A 26,298-nucleotide genomic window follows, 5' to 3' on the forward strand; every position below is an offset into this window, starting at 1 on the left:
TATATTTTTTTTTTTCCTAGTAATTTACTGGTGAAACTGTTCAATGCAATTCTCAAGCATTTACAAGAAAATAAAGTTTAACGTTTTTCATATATCTTATACCTGTAGTGCGTTTTTAAGCTCTTTCAAAGTTAGTAGAATGCTGAATGAGTAAAGCCCCTTGCACAATAGGCGATAACGACAGCGATAGCGACAGCGACAAAGTTGCCGACAAAGCTATATCTTTGTCGGCAACTTTGTCACTGTCGCTATCGCTATCGTTATCGCTTATTGTGCAAAGAGCTTAAGACACTTGATAGTTATAATACGCCGAGAACGCTGTATGCTGCGAGTTTGAATCTTGATTTTTGCAACTTTTTTTTAGTAATCTATTATTTACAATAGGCTATATAATATCCTGCATGCACAGATTATTATGTAATATATTGTGAATAAATAAATCATCATTTATATCCGTGTTTTATGTTTTCTTATAGAGAAAACTTCGTTTTCATAAAAAAATTTTTTTTAGTTTTTTTTTGTCAATGTGTTTAAAATGTTTTAAAACGTCAAAAAATCACATTTTTTATATTAAAACTGAAAAATATACTTTATTGACACTTACAAATGCAAGTTTTTTATCAATTAATTACGACGCGTAGTCAAATTAAGTATCAAAATATATTGTGACAAATATATGAAAACTAATAAGTATTTATATTATTAATTTTTTCTTATTCTTTTTGGTTCCTTTTTATTCCTTCAGTTTTTATGTTCAGAAACGTTTAATAGAAAATAACGTTTAATACAAACACGGATATAAAATGCTCATTTATTTATTTATGTATTACATAATATATTACATAATAATCTGTACACGCAGAATATTATGTAGCATATTGTGAATAATAAATTATTTAAAAAAATTACAAAAATCTAGATTCAAACCTGTATAACTATACAGCGTTCTCGGCGTAGTAGTCAAGTATAAATCTCACGCTCTCAGCTTCTCCGCTAATTTTGAAAGAGTTCAAAAACTTGTATATGATATATGATGTTGTAATGCGGAAGCCGAGTTGGTCTCGTTGCGACACCAAACTGCCAGCGCACGAGTTCCGGCTATTGCCAAATACTGAGCTCGAAAGTAAAAGCGCTAACAGCTGAGTCGACAACGAGGAAGGGACTCCGCGCGATAAAAGGCCCGCCCTTCCGATAAGCGGCGGGCAGTCCAGATTCCGAGCACGTACCGCGTTAGTCCATTATTATTACGTATTATACACATTGATACACCCGCAAGTCAGAGTAGTGAAACTAAAGCCATTTCGTGTATTACATCAAATATCTACTTTATTAAAAACCACTGCTACATACGAATCTCGCGAGTGTTGTTCTTTCTACCACCCGGCGGATCCTACGAACCCGGTGCCGGCCCTGAGAACGATCTCACGATGCGGCACGACGCAACAATGACATATATGAGAAAACTTTTAGTTTTCTCGTGAATGCTTGATAGTTGTACGGTTTTACTATGAATTATTGAGAGTATACCACTATAACATATCCCAAGTAGCACAGCAAGTCACAATAAAATCAAAATGGCGTCAAAATGATGGTAAAATGATGGTAAAATGATCAAAAATCGTCATTTTGCAGTAATTTTGACATCATTTTGACTTTATTGTGATTTGCTGTGCTACTTGGAATATTTCAAGCTTGACAAAACCTGAGAGAACAATCGTTGGTGGTTCTTTTGATATATATTTTTTCAAATAATTATGCAATTTACAACATGCAATTATATATTTTTATTGAAAATGTGTTTTTTTCGCACCAATTAATTCATTTTTTTTTCATGTACGGTTATCAAAAAATGGATAATATATATATATGAGATATTTATATTTTATGTTAAAATTATAAACATGACAAAATAATATAAAATATTATCATAAATTTACCGTTTAACAAAAAATTATTTTTTTTAGCACAAGAACAAAAATAATCTTTTCTTGTAACTTTTTGGATGCTATATACGATCCTGTTTGTCAAATTGCTCTATCACACTTTTGAGAAATTTGCAATTAAAATAAGAAAAAGCTATTTTAGTGTATTTTGGCATATTATATGTATAACTACAAAATGCAATGTATTGAAGAAATTTTATTGCATCAAGGTTAAGTATATTGTTAGGACTTTTTATTCTTAAAAGAAAATTATGTCAATTATGATAAAAAAAATATTTATGATTAACATAAAGTCCATTGCATCAAAATTGTAACTTACACAAATGATTAAAAATCTATAAAATATTTTTTAATTATGTGATTCAAACTTAAAAGTTTTTCAGGTTGCTGAATATTAGGATAAACTTGTAAAATATACTTTTTTTGGTAAATTCTTATTTCGATAAAAAATTAAATAATCTTTACATTAAGAAATATAATAAGTTAGGACTCTCGAAATTAAAAATCAATAATAGGATGGCTATAAGAGTCAGACGCAGTTATCGGTGCGTAAATGATCAAAATCACTAATTTCGAACTCGTTACAAAACTTAACGGGACACACATTAATAATGATTATGTTCTCATTTCATTAGATGCAGTATCGCTATTCACTAACATTCCTACAAATTTAGTACTAGAAAGTATCTCAAATAGATGGTCATACATTTTCAATAAGTGCAATATTCGTAAGGATGAGTTCATGCGGGAGATAGAATTAATTTTAGATTCAACGTATTTTACTTTTTAGAACATAATATACAAACAAAAATTTGGTTCCCCCATGGACTCCCCGTTGTCTCCCATCGCTGCCGATATGGTGATGCAGGATTTGGAGAGTAGGGTGTTGCGATTACTTACATTTTCTCTACCGTTTTACTTTAGATACGTAGATGACATCGCTATGGCTGTACCGCCTAATTTGATTGACACAATACTACAGGTATTCAATTCGTACCACCCTAGGTTACAGTTTACTTGTGAAATAGGAGGTGACAGATTGAACTTTTTAGATGTAACGATGATCAAAAACAATAATGAGCTTGAATTCGATTGGTTTCACAAACCGACGTTCTTGGGCCGCTATCTTAATTTCTTATCGCAGCACCCTATTTCCCAAAAAAGAGGGTCGATAGGGCATTTTTACTTTTACAAATATCATTTAAAAAATCTTAAATTCTTAATTGACACTCTCTTAGAGAACGACTACCCGTTGACATTCATTTTTAACACTATTAACAATAGAATTAAGGTGGTTCATGCAGTACTTGCAAGTTAAATAGGCAACTATTTTTATTAGTGATAAATAAATGTGATTTTTGTCCGTAAAAATCAGCATATAATTAGATTTATTTTTTATGAGATCTTTAATGTTATACGACCTCTACGTAATTAAAATATTGAGACAAAAGTCACATTTTTTACTAGAGTTGTGAGCCGTGTGAATATATGTACAACAGCAGCGCGGCAACGTTATGATAAATAGAATAAACGATGCATGTTAAAATTGTTTGGACATTTTATAACCTTATTGCATTGAAACTTGTATTTCTTCTGTATTGCAGATCTTGATCAAACCTAATATTAATACTTTTCAGAAATGAACAAATATTTTTGTTTCACCCTTTGCTTTATTCAACGTCCAGAACATGGTAAACGTTGAATGTTTGAGATATGCGCTATATTCATCAGCTGACACATGCGACGTTGCCCAGCTGCCGTTAATAAAACCGTGCTAATGACACTCGAGTCCAGCTGTCGGTTCCGATTTAGTCAGTTGTCGATTTAGTCAATCGAAAATTACGTTTTATTATTATATGGTTTGGTCAATAAACTCGGGCTTCGTCCAGTATCTTGCAAAATGTTTATTGCATCGTTTCGTCAATTTTTGGTTCGTTCATCTATTTTTGAAGTACTGTAATTTTTGCAGCATAAGCGCTTTAGCCTCGTTTTTCGCCAGAAGGGCTACCCCCCGCGTTAAATTGGCAAAGTTTATGGACATATATCTCCGCTCCGGAACCAATCGGTTAAAAAATCCGAAATTTTACAGACACACTCTAGGAATTAATCTTTCATTTCATATCACATTTTCCGGGCTAACTACATTTGACTTAAATGCATGAACCACCTTAAATCTCTGTTAAACAAATGCACTCGTAGACAGAACGAACCTCCATCCACGAATGATGAGAGGCAACGTACATGGTTTACAGTACCATATGTCTCTAATATATCCGAAAAATTTAAAAGAGTTGTTACAGATGTTAATGTCAACCTATCGTTCTATAGTCTGAATAAACTTAAGAAGTTTATTAAAGTGCAGAAGGATATTCTCCCTATCCAATCAAATAAAAATGTGGTGTATTAAATTTCATTTAAAAATTGCGATGCGTCATATGTTGGTCAGACGATGAGACAATTAAAAACGAGAATTTCAGAACATCGTAATCATATTCGGAGAAATACAACAACCCAGTCCGTCATTACCAAATATAGAATTAATTTCGACCACGAATTTGATTGAGAGAATGTTGAAATCCTAGATAGGGAACAATTTTTAGGAAAATGACTTGTTTCAGAGATGTCATATATTATAAGCTACAAAAGAATAGTTTAAACTTGCAAACGGATACAGAGTTTATGCACCATGCATACGTGTCTATTCTAAATAAATTGTAAACCATGTCCATAAACATTTTGCGTCGTATCACCTGTCATTGTTTATACATAGAATATTTAGTTTCATTTCTTACTTGCTTGACCTACATGTTTATAATTTTCATTGTTTATACACGAAATATTTATTAGTTTTATTTCTTACCTTCTTGACCTACACGTTTATAATTTTGACTTAAGACATTTTTCCTGTTAATACCGTTTCGTGCGTCGTGCCGTCGGGATCTCAGTATCCTTGAGTACAGATTATTTTTCTTTGTGATGTTCATTCCGCATTTATATACTCGCCTCGCTCGGCTTGTTTTAATGGTGTAACAAGGTAACTATTTTTACAGATATGAATCTTGTAGTCTTTTTCAATTTTGTTTCTTGAAATCTCCAAACAAGGAAATTTACCACGTTGGAATGGAGAACTTTGCAACATTTTAATTTTCGTCATTTGATATCGCTGAAGATGGCTCGAAGTGTTGAGCCGAAACGTTCGAATGTAATTTATTTGGAATAAATCAGTGATTTTGATTATCTACGCACCGATAACTGCGTCTGACTCTCATAGCCATCCTATTATTGATCTTTACTTTAAGGTATTACGAATTCAACAACTGTCAATATAGCTTGTTTCTTTTTCGGTATAATTCAATTTCAGACATATAGTTATTTAATAATTTACAAAAAAAATTTTAGTATATTTTATAAGTCTAATCTATCAATTATAAATATTATTTTATTGAAAAAGTTTTCTATTTTTATGTATTTTACAAAAATTTTTATATTATGCTTTTCTTCTTTTAACATCTCAATCTCAGATAGTAAATTGATGAACAAAAGTCTTAATCAGAAAACTATTAAATATAATGTACTACACATTCAAGATATAATATTTCATATAATTTAAATAATTTTAAAAAATTTAAAAATTTAACTTTCTGTCAATTTTTAAAATAAAGCACTATGCAATATTTATATAATAACAAAACACTTACCTAATTAAATAATTTAATGTTTTTTGTATTTATATTTTTTTTATAGAAAAACTAGCTGGTTACCCGGGCTTCGCCCCGGAGGACATGTGTAAGACACGCAAATAGTCTCTCTCTCTCTCTCTTTCTCTCTCTATCTTCTGAATTTGAAAGTGTGCTTGAACAACTGACTTAGTGAACTAGCGGAATTCAATAGTGTGTAATTGTGTAATAGTGTGTAATTGTAATTGTGTGTAATAAGTTCGAAAAACTCGTCGCGGTTCTCCTCGAGAAACAAAGTTGGGTACTATACGCAAAATCAAATTAGAAATCTGAAAAACTAGAAAATTTTTATATGAAAAGAACGTAGAGTTTTACGCATTTTATGTAATACAAGGAGAAAGAGATTGACTGTCGGTTAGTCAAAATTTTATGGCCGATTCGAAGTCATAGCATAGTTAGCTTAGCAGACAGGAATGTGAGGAAAACAGAGAACAAAACTTGCATCAAAGATTGTGCTGACTGACCCGATACGTCGCAATTCAATGCGACTTTAATTTACTCCCGAATTAATTTATTCCAGTGCGCGCAAGGCGATGAAGTATATTCATTCATGACATTTCGGTTCTAAATTAAAGATGTATGTCGCTATAGCTATATGTAGTATAATTTTGTTTTCTTGATCAAACAGTGTAGAGCTAATCTCAGAAATTATTCATAAACAACATGGTGTTGCATTGGGACAGAAAAAACATAAAAATCGCAATTTTGTCCCATTTTTGTACTTGATATTGTTTAAATAAATCATTAAAAAATTGAAAAAAAATATAAACAAAAAATCTTAAAAATCCGTAATTGCAATTCTCGATGTCATAGAAGTGTACCATAAAAATTTCATTCATTTTTACCGTACATGAGCAGAGATACATGGGAAGTATATCTATACCCGGTGAAAGGAGGGAACGGGGCCGTCGCGCATTTCAGCGTTTCGGAGCCCCGGGCTACAAACGGCGATCCCAGTCTGACACACACACTTGAGAATTCTACCTAGCTGACCCGACTTCACCGCGACACTCATACACATACTCGCGCAAACACACACATACGCACGCAGACGTCGCTACATACACGTCAACCTGAAGAAGCGGCGCGCCCACGCAAGTATCCGCGAGTCGTCTGGTTTTGGCGGACTTAACGGGTCGCGAATAAGACGGTGAGAACCGTTGGTTGAGACTAATTTCGCGTAAATTTATTGTAAATTATCAAAAGACGTCCTCGAACCGTCTTCCGAATTTTTCCATAGACATCTAAAAATTGTCTTTTATAAGAAATTTTTTGGAACATGTACAAGTATTTACAATTTAACATTATCAATTAATACATACAACGTAATCAATTTGGTTATAACATAGCCTATAAAAAAATTTACTGCCAGCTAATTTGGTACTCAGTTATTTTGCATTTGTTTAGTATCGTAACACTACAATTAAAAAGAGAAACTGTTTGGAAACGTGTTAACAACAGAAAAAATACGAGACAGAAACTGGAGTTAATAGAGAGAGATACATCGGTATATCAATGATTTAATACTCACATAATTTACTTGATAGCTTGATAGCACTCCCCGAGAAATTCAACCCCTACTTTATGTACAATTCTTTGAGATTAATTGAGATTCGGTCATTCGGAACCAATTTTCAAAAAGATTGGTAATAAAAAAATAGTACACTTTATAGCACTCCCCGGGAAATTCTACCCCTACTTCATGTATAATTCTATGAGATTTAATCAATTATTTCCCGAAAAATTGGAAAAATTAAAAAAACCGGTTTCCAAAAAGATCAATAACAAAAATTGTACACATTATGGCGCTCGCCGTAAAATTCTACCCCTACTTCATATACAATTCTTTAAGATTCAGTCAATTTATTCTCGAAAAATTGAAAAAATTTCGGTACCGGCTTCCAAAAAGATCGGTAACGAAAAATTATACTCTTTATAACACTCCCCGAAAAATTCTACCCTTAATTCATATACTTTTGGTAAAAATTCGATTCAGGGGTTTGGGCTGGGCGTTGATGAGTGAGTGAGTCAGTCAGGACATTTGTCTTTATATTATACTAGCTGGTTACCCGGGCTTCGCCCGGGAGTCGTTTTTCTTCAAACGACTTCATTTGTTTTAATATCCTTAATCAAAAAAAATTTTTTTATCAGTTCGGATACCAATTCCCAAAAAGATCGGTAACGAAAAACTATACAGTTTATGGCAATCCCTGGGAAATTCTACCCTTATTTTGTATACAATTTTTTAAGATTCGGTCAATTATTTCCCGAAAAATTGAAAAAATTTCGGATACCGGTTCTCAAAAAGATCGGTAACGAAAAACTATACACTTTATAACACTCCCCGGAAAATTCTACCCCTATTTTATATATTTTTGGTAAAAATTCGGACGAATAGTTTAAGAGTGTATAAAGAACATACATACATACATACATACATACATACATTCTATTTTATATATTTTATATATATAGAAAACTTTTATCTATCATTCTACAATTGCTACTGTGCTGTCCGTAACGTTATGTCAACTTCAAGATATGTGTTAAGAAAAAGAATTAGTTATTTTTGCATTTGTAGAACCATAATATTTTACATGCAATGTTCTTTTAAAAAATCTGAATTTTTTACTTGTTTAAAAGTGTTAAAAAATATTATTGTCGCGTTAATTCAAAAGAGAAAAATATTATAATACGTATCGATGCGCAGTACGGATCGGCGCAAAGCAGAATAATTAGTCAAGTTGACTTACTGGTTATACTGTGTTGAAGCTCGAGGCCGCTCGAGGCCGCGCGCAAGTCCGTGTGAAGCCTCTGTACCTCTGTGTACAGCCTTACAAAAAAATCTATTAAAAATTCCCAAATTTTCTGCGCAACTTCGGACCGGTCTTAAAATTTTTCTAATACTTCCCCCCCCCACACACACACACATACATACATATACATACTTCCGCTAATACATTTTCTGCTAATATGATTTCTCGACATTTTGGAACATTCTAAACCTATTTCTATCAAAATCTCGAAAAATTTTTTTTTACTATCACAAAGGTTCCTCTATGAGGAAGCAAAAAGTAATTAATTCCTCGCAACTCTGGTACACGCGTAGGCGGGAGGAGGGCGGTAGCCCTTTTGCAAGCAGGGGTGGATGGAGGGTGAACCTTGCTTCGTGTGGAAAATTAAAAACCCGTTTTTTCTTCTTTCGTCGCTTTGTGTAAAAAGTCGCATCATGTAAAAATGCTTAATATCTGTAACAGAAATTAATTTGTTAAAGCAGAGAATAGTATATTGAAAAGTATACATACAGTTTTATATTTTAAAAAATATAAACACAAAGTACTCTCTGCTTTAACAATGGCAAAAGCATAAATTGTTGTTTTTCATTATTGTGCGGTTCCACATAGGTTTATAACTTTACACACGAAGTGAGGTTCATCTCACCCCACCCCATCCTTGCTTATAGGACGAAACGAGGTTTATCATTATACAGTTCGGGTTTTTAACTTTCCACGCGAACCGAGGTTCACTCTCACTCACCTCTGTCTGCGGGGGAGGGGCGGTAGCCTACATGTCTATATACACACATATATAAAAAAATTACTTTTTTTAACATAAAAATTGTGAAACTTTAATTTGCTACATTTTGTAAACCAATGTCGTCCCCCACTTTTTGTGCGTAGAATTACTCAGAAAAACCTCCTCTACAACATATTTAAGTGGCGATAAAATTGGCGAGTACTGATCTTTTATGCATATTTACCATTGTTGCAGATATTGACCACGGTAACGAGGAATAAGAAATAAAAGTGACAGCTACACACTATTGTAAAACACAATTAATGTTACGACAACTTGTGTTTATACTCTTCACAAATTCAGCTGTATTATTTGCTGGTTGTACTCAAGAATGTCGTATATTGCATCCTGCTTATGCCATTGCTTCCAAGGCAGATGTTGTCAAATCTACAACATGCGGAAAGGAGTTGAAAACTTTCCAAGATGCTATTAGTCGACGAACATTGTGGAGCTTAAAAGGTACGTAAAATTATATTTTAAATTAATAATAGTATTTATAAAAAGAAGATAAAAAATCTCAAAATTTGTGAAAGTTATAGCTACTAGACATTTCTAAAAAAATTCAAAATTTTACAAAAAATGAACCCCTTCACCGATCTTCGCCTAATTAAATACCAACTTTTCTTTAATAATACTCTGCATTTAAAAAAAAATTGAGTCTGATATCTAAACACACACACACACACACACACACACATTTTGTAAAAATGTAATTTTAGTTTTAGAACATTCTGAACACATTGGCACAGAAAACTAAAAAAAAATTTGTTTACGAAAACAGCTTCCTGTAATGAGGAAGCAACAATGCGTGATTAATTAATTATAAGTAAAAATTAGTTATTTATTGTTTTTGCATAAGTAGTAACATTGTAATTTTTATTTTTAGTATTAGATTCCAGTGGTCGCCCCAAACCGGGTTTCCTTTACGGAAATAATTATTGGCTGGGCAGTCGTAGTCAGTGTCTCGATACGATGAATACGGCTCCTCTACAGATCTCAAAGCACAAAATACTAAATAACACGCATTATCGCGATCCGCGAAAGGAATTTCCACCTTTCCAAATAAATTATTTTGTAGCTTATTTGAGACACAACAGTACGATACAATATCACGTAAATATGTTTGACGAGGTAAGTTTGTAAAATCTTTATGTGATAAAGAATGTGTTTGATATTTAAATACATGTATACAGAAACTTTTATTTTAGAATGTAATTACGCTCGGACTCTGTTTACCAGCATCATGCACTATAAACAATCTCAGCTTTATTTTGGAAAGAATATTTCGTGACAGAGTTATCTTCGATGATCTCTACTCCGCGGACTTTCAGCTTATCGAGGTTAAAAAACTAAATGACGATAACAAAAGGCTACCCAATAATGTGTTACGTTTCATCTGGTACGTCTCCAAAAATGTATAAATTGCAATTATTTGACAATATAAGCATAACAATAATACCAAGAAATATTCTATTTGCAGTGCTGGCTTAGGGTTTTCTTTTCTCATGACATCAATCGGTACATTATATGATATATTTATATATCAAAAACGAAACGTGGTAAACGTGCCTGCAGCATTTGGGAAAAATAAAATTGGAGAAATATTAATATGTTTTTCCGCTTACACAAATACAGAAAAAATATTTAGCACAAAGTTGGACGCCAGCACAATACCCGTTATTCACAGCTTAAAAGTTCTAAGCATGTGTTCAATAATCATGTTCCATAGTGTATATTATACATTTAATTCTCTCGGTAAGTAATTTATACTAAATCTGTAGAATAGACATTTTTGGCTCTTTTGTTTTTTTACTCTTAACGCATAACGAAAATTGCTTTGTATTGACAGACAATAAAGTATGGCTGTGGAGGTTCCTTGAGAGTTATCAATACATAGGTGACATTGGATTCATAGCAGTTGATATTTTTTTTCTCTCAAGCGGATGTTTAGTGACATATATGTATTTACGAGATAAAGCGAACAAAGTACCAAAGCCGATTGGTCGCGGAGAAAAATTAATTGAATTCTTTGTTCATGTAATAAAAAGATTTATTCGGTAAGTTTTTATTATATGGTGATATGTTTGAAGAACACAAAAAACAATACAAACAACATAATAAAATTATTGCGCGTCTGTAATAAAATTTTTCTTTTTAAGGCTGACACCGGCTTACATGACGGTGTTAGGAATAGCGCAATTAAGCTCGGCTTGGTTTGATAAAACATCGATATTTTACATGTACGAAAGGTCGCACGAAACTTGTGCGAAATATTGGTGGAGAAATCTTTTGTACATACATTCAATTCAATTCAATCTTTTATTTTCTCCCCTTCCGGTGTTGAAAAGGCGTTTTATTGGGCAAACGTTCCCAAACCCTTACATATTATTCATATAACATATACAACACTTTCCACATGGCGTTTTATAGGGACGTACCCAACCCTTTACATAGTCCCTTAAGGGGATGCTAAAGCTAAGGCCGAACTTCCTCGACGGTAATGTCAACTCTGTCAACTAAAGCAAAGGCCGAACTGATATTGGAGACCTCGCGTGGTGACAACGCGAAACTCCGGTTTCAGTGTTACCAACTTATTTCAGATTCTATGAAGTGGTGTATGTCCGGTCCGTACACGTACACACACCACTGAATTGCTCACACGGACGCACGGTAGAGAGACATATGCTATAGACGCGGCAACGCCGCGCGGCGTTGCCGCGTCTTGGATTCTTTAGCAATACGGCCTGAACCTGAAAATGCTTTCTGGCCGTCTGTAGCAGAAGGCAGTAACGTATCAAGGCTGATAAGCACCCGCTTTTTATAAATTATATATATTCTTATGCACACATGTGCGTATATATATATAATATGTATCTAATCATTATGTGTATGTTTATAATTGTCTGATGACAAATAATAACAGTAGCATAATTGAGAATGTGAATTAGTATATACATAGTATATTGACGCGGGTACTTATTAGACTTGACAATTTACTGCATCTCTTGCACCTCTAATAATTTTTTTCTTGTAATGTAAATGAATGATGTAAAACTCTTTCAAAGGATCTATCCATTCTTGATGGGGTAAAATAATAACTTTTATAACAAATGCAATAAATATTAAATATATAGTATTGATTTTATATATAACTAATTTTATTCTGTCTTTATATAGAAAAATATACCTCAGTCTTAGCATCAGAGTAGAGGGTAACGACAGCTGATGAACAGTATAAATAACAAAACTGAATAAAAATCTTAATTATTATAACATAATCCCAGTAAACCAGTTTGTAACTGTTATGTAACTTAGGGAGCACATGGAAAGAACAACTCTTCATTAGTACCTATACTTTACTCCTGTAAAAAAATTTTGCGATCTATAAAGCCGTTTCAAAGAACGAACTTTGACAGATATATGTCGTACAGATGCCTCGTTAGACAAGGACAGATATCTCTCGTATTATTCCTTTCTCTCCTATATGTATGTAATTTGCATGCACCCATTTATTCCTCTTTTTCTCTCTCTCTCTCTCTCTCTCTCTCTCTCTCTCCATCCCTGTCCCTCTCTCTCTTAGTACACTGGGTAGCGTACACTTAGGGAGCTTTCCAGCAAATGACACAAGTCGACACAAGCATCGTTCTATCTTTCTTTTTTGGCAATGAGTAACAAAGATAAAACGATACTTGTGTCGATTTGTGTCGCTTGCTGGAAAGCTCTCTTAGTATGGTAAAATCAGGATTTTTTGGAAGTGTGGTGTTAGGATTCTAGGGTAAATTTGAAGAAAGAAAAACGGTAATGTTATTTAGGACAAGAAACTCTATTTATTATATTTCGTTGATAAAATGTTGGGAAATATAAACGAAAATACATATATAAATGAAATATATTATGATATATTTTTTTTTTTATTGTTACTGTCGAAAGTAAATAATATTACATAAAACCAGTAATGCAATTCAACATAGATATACATACACACGCACACGCATACGCAATCGCACATACATATGCATACGCACATACAAATTATTTTTATTATTTTTTCTGTGGGCTCCAGGCCCCGTCCACGATGACGATATCACGGACATGGGACGTCTCCAGGATCATGCTCCGATTACTTTGTACTAACAATAAGAATAATTTTGCATACTTTTTTTATTTTGTGCCTTTATATCATATGTATTTTTCAAGCATATAATAGCAACCTCGCAAAAGATGTCTTTTTTTATTTCAATTTCTGTTTCAAAAAGAATGTTTTTTTTCATATATATTTGCTTGTCATAGTGATTGAGATACGCGAAAACGCGCATAACGTGCAGTTTACGCCGAAGTGGCTGTTCGCGAGCGATATATGTTTCGTCGACGGATGATTAGCTAATTATGATTGTATACAGAATACTGGATATTTGCGTAAAGTATCGTTGCCTCGCGAATACAGTCGAAGGACCGTCGAGAAGAGGAAGCTCGCGGTGCTTTCATTTCCCTTCCGAGTGCGCTTCAATCTTTTATCCGTTTTCGCCCTCGTCTTCGTTTCCATTGCCAGTATGCGACAGCCGTTACTGCACTCCATGAAGGGTATCATTGCATGATTTGTCGAATAATACATAAGCAAAAGAGATGTCTTTCCTTGTGCTTAGAAATCCAAAAAGATTATTTCGAGAATCATAAAGAAATTGTATTCTGTTACTGTCTAATCGTTTTTATACATTTATAAGTTTACAAGTATACATATAGGACTTGAAAAGAAAGGAAAAAGGTAATCGTCGCGTTTTTTTTTCACAGAGACGAGCAAACGTGAAACTGTGTTATTCACGTTGCCCGACTAAATCAAACTCGGATGCTACAAGTATCTAGTTTTTATCCAGCGGGACTTATAGGATGCCGCGAATGCTGATATCAAGAATAATTATGATTTATCTTACTTAGTGGAGTACGTACATCTTTTCGGAAACGAAGACGATGACGACGATGACGATCAAACGAACGCTTCCGTTCTTGTCCCAAAATTGTTTTCGTTTTCTCTTGTAGCGAACGTTTCGAGGAATTTGCTTACGACGGTTCGTTAGCATATGTCTCGCGGTAATTAACAATTATACGGAGCCGTCATATTTCCCACAACGCGTAGGGAAAAAATTAAATGGTTTCTAATATGTATTCAGAGAATGTTGATTCATCATATTATTCTTTCGAACTTGCTTTCCTCCTTTTGAAAATTTACACCAAGAGAAACTTTTGTTACATATTACTTTATATTGATTTTTTTTAACATCTCTATTTCTTAAAAAGGAAACGAAAGCCGTAGAAGAAAATTATTAAACTTATCTTTATCGTGTTGGGAATTCATTCAATTTTATCGCTACGTGTCTCAACTTCTCTTGTTCAAAACAAAAAACTAATTTATAGCTTTTGATTTTACATATAATTGCTAAATTTCAGTTTTGTCACATGCGATTTGTGCGAGCTTATTTCGTGGAGCAAATATTTTGTTGCGTTTTCGAGAAAGTGTTTATCCGATCATTAGCGAAGCGACGCGATGCATTTATATTCGATCACGAAAGACTATGCGCAAATTTTTGCATTGTTTGCGGATTTTATAACTTTATTGACGAATATAAGATCTAAGATCTTTCGCATAATTGATTTACGATTAAACTCGCGCTTCATTGAGGCTCAGATGTACACGGGTGTCTGTATCACGTCAATAAAAATCTGGCAGCAAAACGTGTATATGAATTCATACGTTTAGCAAAGGATGCGCGTTGACCTTAGAAGCGCACGTTGGAATTTCATTCGGAGGGAAAAAAACTGTCGCGTTTTTTTAATATTTCTGATTCTCAAAATAAATTCTTCGTGTATATTTTTTCGTGCTCATAATATTATTTGATACGCGCCCTCATACGCGCCCCCATACGCGCCGCCGTCGGCGTCAAAATGGCCTTATATATAACTCATATAGACTCATTATATAAACTATAATAAATAGAGTTTCTTGTCCTAAATTACATTACCGTTTTTCTTTCTTCAAATATACCCTAGAATCCTAACACCACTCTTTCAGAAAATCCTGATTTTACCATACTAAGAGTAGCTACCCAGTGTATACTTGTAAGAGAAAGAGAGAGAGAGGGACAGGGATGAGAGAGGGGGAGAGAAAGAGAGAGAGGAATAAATGGGTGCATGCAAATTACATACATAGGAGAGAAAGGAATAATACGAAAGATACATGTCCTTGGCTAGAGGCATCTGTACGACATATATCTGTCAAAGTTCGTTCTTTGAAACGGCTTCATAGATCGCAAAATCCTTTTACAGGAGTAAAGTTTAGGTACTAATAAAGGGTGGGATTGTAAAATAATTAGTAATAATTGAAAAAAATGTAAAAATTTCTAACGAGAGATATCTGTACCACATGGGCCCGCTTCTCTAACGAGAAACGTATGCGCAAACACTGCTCTAACAGAAAGGCTGCTGATTGGCTATCGCACAGTTTTTAGCCAATAAGCTTGCAGCTTTTCTGTTAGAGCAGAGTTTACGCATACGTTTGTAGATAGAGAATCGGGCCCCCATCTGTCAAAGCTCGTTCTTTGAAACGGCTTCATAGATCGCAAAATCCTTTTACAGGAGTAAAGTTTAGGTACTAATGAAGGGTGGGATTGTAAAATAATTAGTAATAATTGAAAAAAATGTAAAAATGTCTAACACGATATCTGTACCACATATATCTTTCAAAGCTCGTTCTTTGAAACGGCTTCATAGATCGCAAAATCCTTTTACAGGAGTAAAGTTTAGGTACTAATGAAGGGTGGGATTGTAAAATAATTAGTAATAATTGAAAAAAATGTAAAAATGCCTAACGAGATATCTGTATCATATATCTGTCCTGGACCCCTATTCTGTAACTCTAACGACAGTGTCGGTATCGTTATGTCGTCGTTGCGCAGCTTTTTTTCCATATAGTATACCTGCGCAACGACAACGTAACGATACCGACACTGTCGTTACAAGTTACAGAATAGGGCTGGTTCGATTGCTGTGTAGGAACCAGACAATGTAGCCAACCCCGAAACTGCCCACAGCTGCGTGCGCCATCGCGCCATCTCTCGCAAGATCCGTGAACTACTGCTATGACATAAATTGCTGCTCTGCGTGAATATTTTTGTGAAAAATATACACGATCGTTTCAAAGCTCTCATTTTTATTCCAGGCTTTCAATCTCAATTTCAAAGGTACGTTATTGTTTGTGCACGTCTTCTGAAGGGTGGGAAAGTTTAATTTCGTACATATTACGTATACAACTGTTTATATTAGAAAATAAGGTTATGAGGTGACAGAATTTTAAAATTATTTTCAATTATTACTAATTATTTGACAATCCCACCCTTTATTAGTACCTCTACTTTACTCCTGTAAAAGGATTTTGCGATCTGTAAAGCCGTTTCGAAATGAGACCTTTGACTGTAATTGTCGGTAATTTGAACGGCTTTAGCATCCCCTTAACCCATCTTATCACCTGGCCTTTTTGCGACCTTACATATCCTGTTACCCATCCCACCCCTTCTAGGACCTTCCCTCTTTCTTCTTCCTTTGCTCCGCCTCGTCCTCGTCCGTGCTCATCAGCAGGTGGTCCTCCATCTTCTCCACGATCTCGTCCTCCGCCGACTTCCTGGTCCCCCCATTTTCTTCCTCTTTCCTTTCCTTTCTCTTTTCCCTCTCTTTTCCTTCTTTGATCCTATCTTCCACCGACTTATCTGCATCTATCTTTACCTTCATTCTACTTCCCTCCTTCCTTCTCGCTTCCATTACTTTCCTGCTATCTCTTTCGCTTCCCATCTTTACGAGGAATGTTATCCAATCCCCTCTATGTCCTATCTGGTTCACCTCCTTTACCTCTACCCTCACCTTAAGCCCATCTGTAAAAAATTGCTTCATCTTATTCATATTCGAGCTACCTCCTCCCCATCTCTTCTTCTCGACCCTAATTATTACATTCTTCTTTCTTTTTTCATCGTCTCTCTCTTCTTCTTCTTCGTACCACCATTTTGCTTTACATACCCTACCATTTTCCTCCTCACTTTCGCTTCTCTTCCTTTTACCTGAACATTGCTCTAGTCTGTGTACTTTTCTTTTTAGCTTCTCTATTTCCTCTTTCATTTCCCTTATCTCCTCCTTGTACTCCTTCATCACCTTCACCATTCGCTCTTCTGCAACCTTCTCTATCGCCTCTTTGTCGATCGCCATTGTTCCCTTGCATATTAGTTTTCTCTCCATCTTTGCTCCTTTACCTCCTGCTTATCTGAAATCAAAAGACACTTATTTAATCTCTCTGCTTAGCTGTCATTGACTCGCTTGCCTTCTTTTCCTTTCTAAATCCGCCATCCACTTCTCTCCTTCACCCTTGCTGTCTAGTATTCTTTTGATTCTTTCGCTAATTCCTTCTTTTTCTTCTCCTTCTTCGTCTCTTGCGCACCATTCTAACACATGCTCCCATGATTCTGCCTCCGCGCCACATATCCTGCAGTTTGTTTTTTCTATTGTATCCCAGTATCTTCCGCTTCTCATCTCGTTACCTAATCTGAACCTCGCTATCCTAATCATAGATTGCTCTTTTCCTTTTCTTTCCAGGTATTCAGGCCTCCTGCTTTCTACTACCTCCTTGTACCATTTGTTGTATCTTGATTCTCTTATCCTTTCGTCCTTCTCTTGAATCTGAATGTCCCTGTCTCTTTCTGTTAATTCCTCAATGCTACTCCACCCCTCCCCTCTTTTTCTCTCAATTTCCTTGACTGCATAACCTCTTCGCTCGTAAAAGCTCTTTCTTTCTTCTTCCCATTTTGACTTTTCTTTCCTATCCTTTTCTTTTATTTCCCTCCAGCATTCTCTTGCTATCTCGTTTCTTTCTCCTCTCTCCAATTTTTCTTCATACTTCATCGCCCTTCTACCAGCGCTTATTCTTTCTTTGTCTCTTTTAGTTTCCTCTCTTATCATATATCCGGGCGTGCTCCAGTCCAGGCCTAACGTCCACCTTATATACCTTTCGTGCATTCTTTCTATTTTCTCTCTTTCCTTCCATCCCCATACTTCTGCTCCATATAAGGCTATGCTTGCAACCAACGCATCATATAACTTGATCCTTCTTATCCAGTCTCCTCCAAATAACCTTTTTCCTATTCCCCATACCTGTCTCATTGCTATGGTCGCTTTTCTTACTCTCTCATTTATATGCGCATCTTGTTCTCCGTTCTTTTGGAATATGTAGCCTAGATAGCAGAATTCCTTCACCTCTTCTATTTCTTCTTCCTTCCAACTCCACTTTACTTTCTTCATTTTACCTCCTCCCTTCCTAAATCTCATTACTTTTGTTTTCCCCACATTAACTCTCAGCTTCTTTCTGTCAAAGTATCTTTCTAGTCTTTTCAGCATTCTCTTCATTTCCTCTTCATCCTCTGCTATTGCAACTATGTCATCCGCGTACGCTAACGTCCAGAATTTTATTTTTCCTACAACTACTCCTCCATCTTGTCCTTTCCTCATTGTCTCTTCCATGTCTGCCATCAGAAGTATGAAGAGCATAGCGCTCAGCGGGCATCCTTGCCTAACTCCTTTGACCGTCCAAAAGCATTTTCCTTTTTCCCCTTTTACCCTTACCACACATCTTGTCTCCTCATATAGGCCTTCTATCCTCGTTCTCAATTTCTCACTGATTCCTTCTTTCTTCATGACTTCCCATATTTTTTCTCTGTCTACTGAATCGAATGCGGCTTTCAGGTCTATAAATGCTGCTACCAGTTTCCCTTTCCTCTTGCTTATAGCTTTCCCAATCACATAGTTCAGCGCGTATATATTCTCCATTGTTCCTTTCTTTTTTCTGAATCCTGTCTGTGTTTCTGGTAGCATCCCCTTCTTTTCTACCTCTCTCTCTAGCCTCTTCGCCAAGATTGCTGCATATATTTTGTAACTTGTATTCATTAGCGTCACCCCTCTGTAGTCCTGTGCTTCCTTTCCTTCTCCCTTTTTTACTATTGGCACTATTATTCCTTCTTTCCAATCTTCTGCTATCTCCCCCGTTCTCCATGCTTTGTCACATACCTCCCATATTTTTTCTCTCAGTCTCTCGCCTCCATAGATCCAAATCTCGTTTGCTAGTCCGTCCGTGCCTGCAGCTTTCTTTTCTTTCATTTCTTTAATTACTTCTTCCACTTCTTCTCTTCTTATTCCTTCCTGCTCTTCTTTATTCTCTATTCTTTCCTCTTTCCTCCTATCCTTTTCATACGGCTTCGTCATAACTCCATCCAGTAGTTCGATGAAGTGTTTATTCCACTGCTCCTCCGTTATCTCTTCGCATACCTCTTTCCTGCTTTTCCTTTGTCTGTTTATAAATTTCCATACTTCCGTTTCATTATTTGCTTCTCTCGCTTCCTTCATTACTCTCTCCTTTTCTGATTCCTTTTTTTCTTTTACTTTTTCCTTATATTCCTTTTTCTTTGCTATGTACTTCTTTTTGTCTGTCTCTCCTCTTCTCCACCTCGCTAGGTTCTCACGTGCTTCCTCCCTTAATTTTGCACATTCTTTATCCCACCATCCATTTTTTCTCTTTGCTTTCCCGTCCTCTCTTATTTCTTTCCACTCTGCGGCTCGTTTTGTCGCTTTCTTTATTTCCTCCAGTATTTCCTCTATGCTCGTACCTTCAATCTTCTCTTCTTTCATTCTCTCTTTGTACCTTTCTTTTCCTTCCCTCGACCAATTCATTATTTTTCTCACTCTTCTCTTCTCCTCTCCTCTTTCACTCTTTCCTTTTATCTTTATTGTTACGGGTTGATGATCCGAGTCTACCGTCTCTCCAATCTTCACTTCCACTGTTTTTTCCCATACCTCCTGGTTTCCGATTATATAGTCGATTACCGACTCTCCCCTTCCTCCTGTAAATGTGAACTCTCCATCGTTGTCTCCTTTTGTTCCGTTCAATATTCCTAATCCTCCTTCCTCAATAAACCCCAACAGTTTCCTTCCTTCTGTGTTAATTTCTTTGTCTTTCGATTTTCTTTTTTCCCCCATTATCTCTGTTAGTCCACCTTCTTCTCCAGTTCTTGCGTTAAAGTCACCTCCTATTATTATTTGCTCCCCTAATCCTCCTTCGTTTGTAAATTCCTTTATATGCCTTATTTTCTTCTCAATATCGTTGTTCACATATACCGTTATAATCTTCCACGTTCCCTCCTTCGTCTTTGCTATTCTTTCTACAATTCCTTTCTCTTCTCTCTCTTCTGCTCCACCTGCCACTATTTCCTTCTTAACACCAGTTATTATTCCTCCTCTCGCTCTTCCTTTCTTTTTTTCTTTTGTCGCAGGTTGGCATTTCCATACGTATTTACCTGATAACATTCCTTTGATTTTGCGCCAATCTTTTTGTTCTACCCACGTTTCTAGCATCGCTATTATATCCCAGCTTTCCATCTCTTTCCAGAATTCTTCGTTTTTTCTCTTTAGTCCAGCTATGTTCCAAAAGCCTATGCTTATTGTACTCTCTTTTTCTTCATATTTCTTGCTCTCTTCCTTGTTCCCTCTCCATATTTCCTCTCCTCTCCCTCTGCTTCTTGTGTCTCTTCCCTCGTTTTCTCTTTTCTTTCTTTTACTACTTTCGAAACCCACTCTCTTCCTCCAATTTCCCTTTACTTTCGTTCCATTTCATCTCTTTATTATCTACCCACATCTTCTGGTATCCGATCGAGGTTTTCTTTCCTGCTTCTCTTTCTTCTTTTGCTACTCTTCTTATCTCTTTTTGTATCTGCCCTTCCAATCTAGTTAGATCGTCGTCCAGATAGCATTCATATTTTTTACCCAGTTCCTTTCTTTTTGTCATTATTTCTCTTTTGTCCTCCCAGCTCTTACATTTCATCACTGTCATTTTATTTCTTCCTTTTCCTATTTCATGTACTTGTTCGATGGTTATTTTCATTTCTTTTATTTCGCTTATCATCTTCTCTACTTTCTCTTTCTTTCCTGCCTCGTTTCCTATCTCTGCTCCTCTCACAACTATGTTATTTCTCCTCCTTCTTCTCTCCGCCATTTCCATATTTCTTTCCATCTCTTTCATTTTTTCCATTAAGTATCTTCCTTCGCTCTTGTCTTCTATGTTCAATTCTGTTTTTTCTATTTTCTCCTCTACCTTTTTTATTCTTTCCTCCAGCGACTTTTTTTGCTGTTCCCAGATTTCCTCTCTCCTTTTAAATTCTTCTTTCAGCTCTCTTATTTCTTTTTTTATTTCTTCTTTATCTTTTCTTCTTTCTACTTCCTGTTCCTCTAGTTTCCTTAGAATTTCTTTAATCCCCTCTGCTGCCATGCTTTCTTCCTCTTCCTCTCCTTTCTTTATTTTATTTGGTGGTGATCTGTCAACCTTCCTTGTTTCGTTAAATTTCTCCAATATTTCTTTCTCTGCTTTGGCTATTTCCTCCTCTACTCCTTCTCTTTTCCTCTTCTGTATATAATCTTTGATTGATCCTGTTCCTAAGCTGTCTGCTCTTCCTCTCAGTTTGGCCAGTCCTTCCGCTTTTGTTGGTCTTCCCTTCGCTTTCTTTCCTTCCTCTTCTCCTTTCTTTTCCTTGTCACCTCTTTGTCTACTTTCTACTATTCCTTCCTTTTCTGCCTCCATTCGCCACCCTTACTTACCGTATATTCGCCGCGGCTCCCTCTACGTTTACTCTTTCCGCCCTTTTCACTTATTTCTATCCGCTCCTTCCCTGTTGGTAATTTACTTCCTTCCTTCCCCCACAGGCGGCGCCCTGTCCGCCTCCTCCGCTTACGTACCTTCTCCTGCCGCCCTAACCTTCTCACCTGTTGACTTTTTACGTTCTATTAATTATTACCTTCCCGATTCCTACTTTTACTCACCGTATCTCTGCTTATTGCCCTGCTTCCGCTCTTTCCTACTTCCTACAACTCTCCTTCTTTCTCTCCACTATACCGCTCCTTCTAGCTCTCCAAATTCCACCTGTCTCTCCACGTCTACTCTCCTCGACCGCCGGCTCAGAACCTCTTTTGTACATACATAATTTCTTTGGAATAGATGCAATGGTACGTACACGTTTGATTAAGATCAATTTAAAATTATACTTAGAGACGCATAAAATTTTCTAAAATTTTTATTGCATTACAGTGTATGAGTTGGAGCTGGTATCTATCAAATGATATGCAGTTCTATGTAATCGCTATGGCAGTGTTGACTTTGTCGACTATGTATGTTAATTAACCAACTATTATAGTTAATGTCTTCTTCGAGTATACTTGAATAAATATATTATAAATTTCAGATACTTCTATACCGCTGTTACGATATTGAGTGCACTTTTAATAGGCTCAATTATTCTCAATGGTTATATTTCACACGTTTACGAATATGTCGCGACGTAAGTTACTAAAGTATTTTACTTATTGAGAAATCGAGTTAAGAGAATGCTCTTTCTTATTCTTATTTCTTGTTACAGATTTGATGAACAGCAAAAGCTTGCAGATATCGTCTATATCCCACCATGGATGAGAATAAATCCATTTATCATTGGGATATTTACTGGTTACATTTTGACAAAATTAAAAAATAATTTTGTTTTAAAAAACGTAAAGTATTTTTTTTTTTGTTTTATATAACATATTTCATATATAAGTTAATTATATAGTATCGCATAAATAAAAATGTATTATATTAATTTGACATACATTTCAGAAACATATAATTTTGTGCCTTTGTCGGTGCCTGGCTATTATTTGCAAAATATTTGTGATATATTTGTCTTACAATCGATACACATCCGTTCTAGCTACTTCTATTTATGTAGCACTAAACAGACTACTTTGGGCAATATGTATTGCATGTATTGTAATAGCATGCTCCATTAAAAACCAAGGTTCGTTTATTCATTAATACATAAATCTTATAAAAAAATCGGCATATTTTTAATATATTAGTGATATATTTTAACTTGCTTTGTTATAGGCACCGTTAATCAATTACTCGCGTTCAAGGGCTGGATTCCTCTTAGCAGGCTGACATACTGCGCGTATCTTTTAAATCCGGTCATCATCCAGTCGATTCATTTATATAGTGAAACATCGATTTATTTTGAATTTCTGTCCCGTGTAAGTATACATATATTTGAAATTTCAGCATTAATAGAGGAATATCGTATAAAATGCATTAATTTTTTTAACTTTTGGTTCCAGATTCTTATGACTTTGGGATACATTATAATCACTTACTTTTGTTCTTATGTATTATCTTTGATGTTCGAGATGCCCTATATTTTGTTAATAAGAATGTTTATCGAGTACCGTAAAAAGCTGCAAAAAGCCGCAAAAAGCCGCAAAAAACATAGAAAAAAACATGGAAAAAAAATATAATCTTGCATACAAATATAAACTATACCGGTGCTTGGGGAGTGCATCGAGATCCTTCGATATATCCAGATCCAGATAAATTTGATCCGGACCGATTTAACGCGGACGCGGTAGCAGAAAAGCATCCTTTTGCTTATTTACCGTTCGGGGAAGGCCCACGAAACTGCATTGGTGAGAATATAAATTAATCCACTAATGCATCTAATATACATATACACAATATACATATGTATTTAAACTATTGTTAGAAACTGTTTCTGTAGTCATGTGTATGTTTATCTCTTATGGTATTTACATTTAAATTGACAATGGGCATTTCAGTACTTGCATTTAATTTCTAATTGCACTTCAAAAATATGTTTTTTCGTAACAAAAGTATTTTTGTTAGTAAAATATAATAGTAATAGTTATAATAATAATAATATTAGCTATTAAAGGATATTTTTAATATTTTATTTAACATTAATTTGATTATAATGAATTAATTGTGCAAATATTTTATCAAAACATTAAAGGTATATATATTTAATTTAATATTACATTTAATTTAAAAATGTTAGTTTAAATACCCTCTCTCTTTCACACAAAAAATATTTATAAAAATATTGAATTAAGTTATTGATTTGATGTTGTATTGTTTTTTACATAATTTATATATATATATATATATATATATATATTTAAAAATATATAAAACCTAATATATCTATCTAATGTATCTCTTCTTGCCTAATATATCTATTTTTCTTTCCGAAATATCTTGCATTAATATTATTAATTTTCAGCTTCGATATATTTGGCTGAGTGTTCTGTCAAAATACAAATTCAAACTTCATTCCCAAACTTCAGTCCCGCTTATTTTCAATGGAAAAACTGTGACTCTCTCAGCGAAAGGCGGTGTATATTTTATTATTGAGCCACGATGAAATAATCGCGCTTTGCATATATTAAATATTTGAAGTCGAATATCTTATTTGAATAATACATGCAATTTATAATGTTGCATATATAATTTTATATAAAAAAAAATATTATATGTAATTTTATTGATTATTGTATATTGTACATTATTGTACAATAATATAATTATAGTATAAGTTTATTTTACTTTATTTTTAATTTACACGAGCAATCACAACCAAAAAGATTGTTAATAAATTTATTATTTATATTACGATAGTGTCAATTATATTGTCTTACTGTACTAAATTTAGCAAAACTCAAAGGAAATGACCAATACGCGAAAAAATAAACAAAGCTTTGATGTAAAGCAATGATCGAGAACAACATAAAATATGACGTTTTAAATTCTGATTTTTATAACAGATGATAATCTGAAATTCAAAATTTCGCAAAACTATGTTAATTTGACTTGTCATTTCATATCTAAGACGCGAATGTCGACTTTTGTGAGCAAAAATTTTACAAGTAAATGATCATTGTCTTAACACATCGAAACTTTTTACACTTTTATTCAATAAATTATATTATTTGTACTAATTAGTAATAATTTCTAATACAAAATTTTAAATAAAAGATCTTCTGAATTTTTTAACAATCTTTTAGTAAATAAAAACTACTAAAGTTTTAAAAAGTAAACGGTTTACCAAACGCGTCATGATTTCCGTCTTATTATAAGTACACATCCGATTACATTTACACATTTAATATTATACAATTAATACTACATTATTTTAATACAATTAATATTACAATATATATTTTTGAAATACGTATACAATATATACCAAGTACATAATATTTTACAATGTCTGTAAAAATTGGTATTACTTAATATAAAAATTATTTAATATAAAAAGTTAGTAATATTTAATGTACTTTTTGAGTTATTATATTAAAGTAATTACTATCACATTTTGTCTACAATCTTTTTAACTATCGAATTATATCCCCTTGTCCCTGCCTACCGAATCTCTACCTACTCATATATCCCTACCCATATTCCGATATAGAGTCCTACCTACCCGTATTACAATCTTCTATATATATAAAAATGAATGTATGTATGTATGTATGATGTATGTATGTATGTATATATGTATGCATGTCCTTTATGCACTCTTAAACTATTCGACTGGTTTTGAAAGTATTGTATATGAAGTAGGGGTAGAATTTTCCGGGGAGTGTTATAGAATGTATAATTTTTCGTTACCGATCTTTTTGGGAACCGGTATTCGAAATTTTTTCATTTTTTCAGGAAATAATTGACCGAATCTCAAAAAATTGTATATGAAACGGGGGTAGAATTTTTCGGGGAGTGCTATAAAGTGTATAATTTTTCGTTACCGATTTTCTGGAAACCGGTTTTTCTAATTTTTTTTAATTTTTGGAAAATAATTGGCTGAATCTCAAAGAATTGTACATGAAATGGGGGTAGAATTTTCCGGGGAATGTTATAAAGTGTATAATTTTTCGTTACCGATTTTTTTGGAAGCCGGTATCAGAAATTTTTCAAATTTTTCGGGAATTAATTGACCGAATCGCAAAAAATTATATATGAAGTAGGGGTAGAATTTCCCGGGGAGTGCTATAAACTGTATAGTTTTTCGTTACCGATCTTTTTGGGAATCGGTATCTTTTTGAAAATTGGTTACGAAATTTTCCAGAGCGGGAGAAAGAGAGAGAGAGAG

At 34.3% G+C, this 26,298-nt stretch overlaps 1 protein-coding gene across 1 annotated transcript; it reads left to right on the top strand.

Annotated features, from left to right (window-relative positions):
• The first annotated feature begins 1,440 nt into the window (after positions 1–1,440).
• Positions 1,441–24,518, top strand: LOC112468064 (nose resistant to fluoxetine protein 6-like). The gene is made up of 15 exons (XM_025037092.1): positions 1,441–1,494; positions 9,452–9,715; positions 10,143–10,387; positions 10,465–10,655; positions 10,737–11,011; positions 11,106–11,313; positions 11,416–11,551; positions 22,301–22,330; positions 22,413–22,492; positions 22,567–22,662; positions 22,741–22,870; positions 22,977–23,157; positions 23,247–23,389; positions 23,474–23,818; positions 24,433–24,518. Exons 2-14 carry the CDS (start codon positions 9,520–9,522, stop codon positions 23,648–23,650), a joined length of 2,088 nt encoding a protein of 695 aa, XP_024892860.1. The 5' UTR covers positions 1,441–1,494; positions 9,452–9,519; the 3' UTR covers positions 23,651–23,818; positions 24,433–24,518.
• The last annotated feature ends 1,780 nt before the right edge of the window (positions 24,519–26,298 follow it).

Source organism: Temnothorax curvispinosus, unplaced genomic scaffold (assembly GCF_003070985.1).
Source record: "Temnothorax curvispinosus isolate PA1 unplaced genomic scaffold, ASM307098v1 QBEX01018009.1, whole genome shotgun sequence".
Lineage (NCBI taxonomy): Eukaryota > Metazoa > Arthropoda > Insecta > Hymenoptera > Formicidae > Temnothorax > Temnothorax curvispinosus.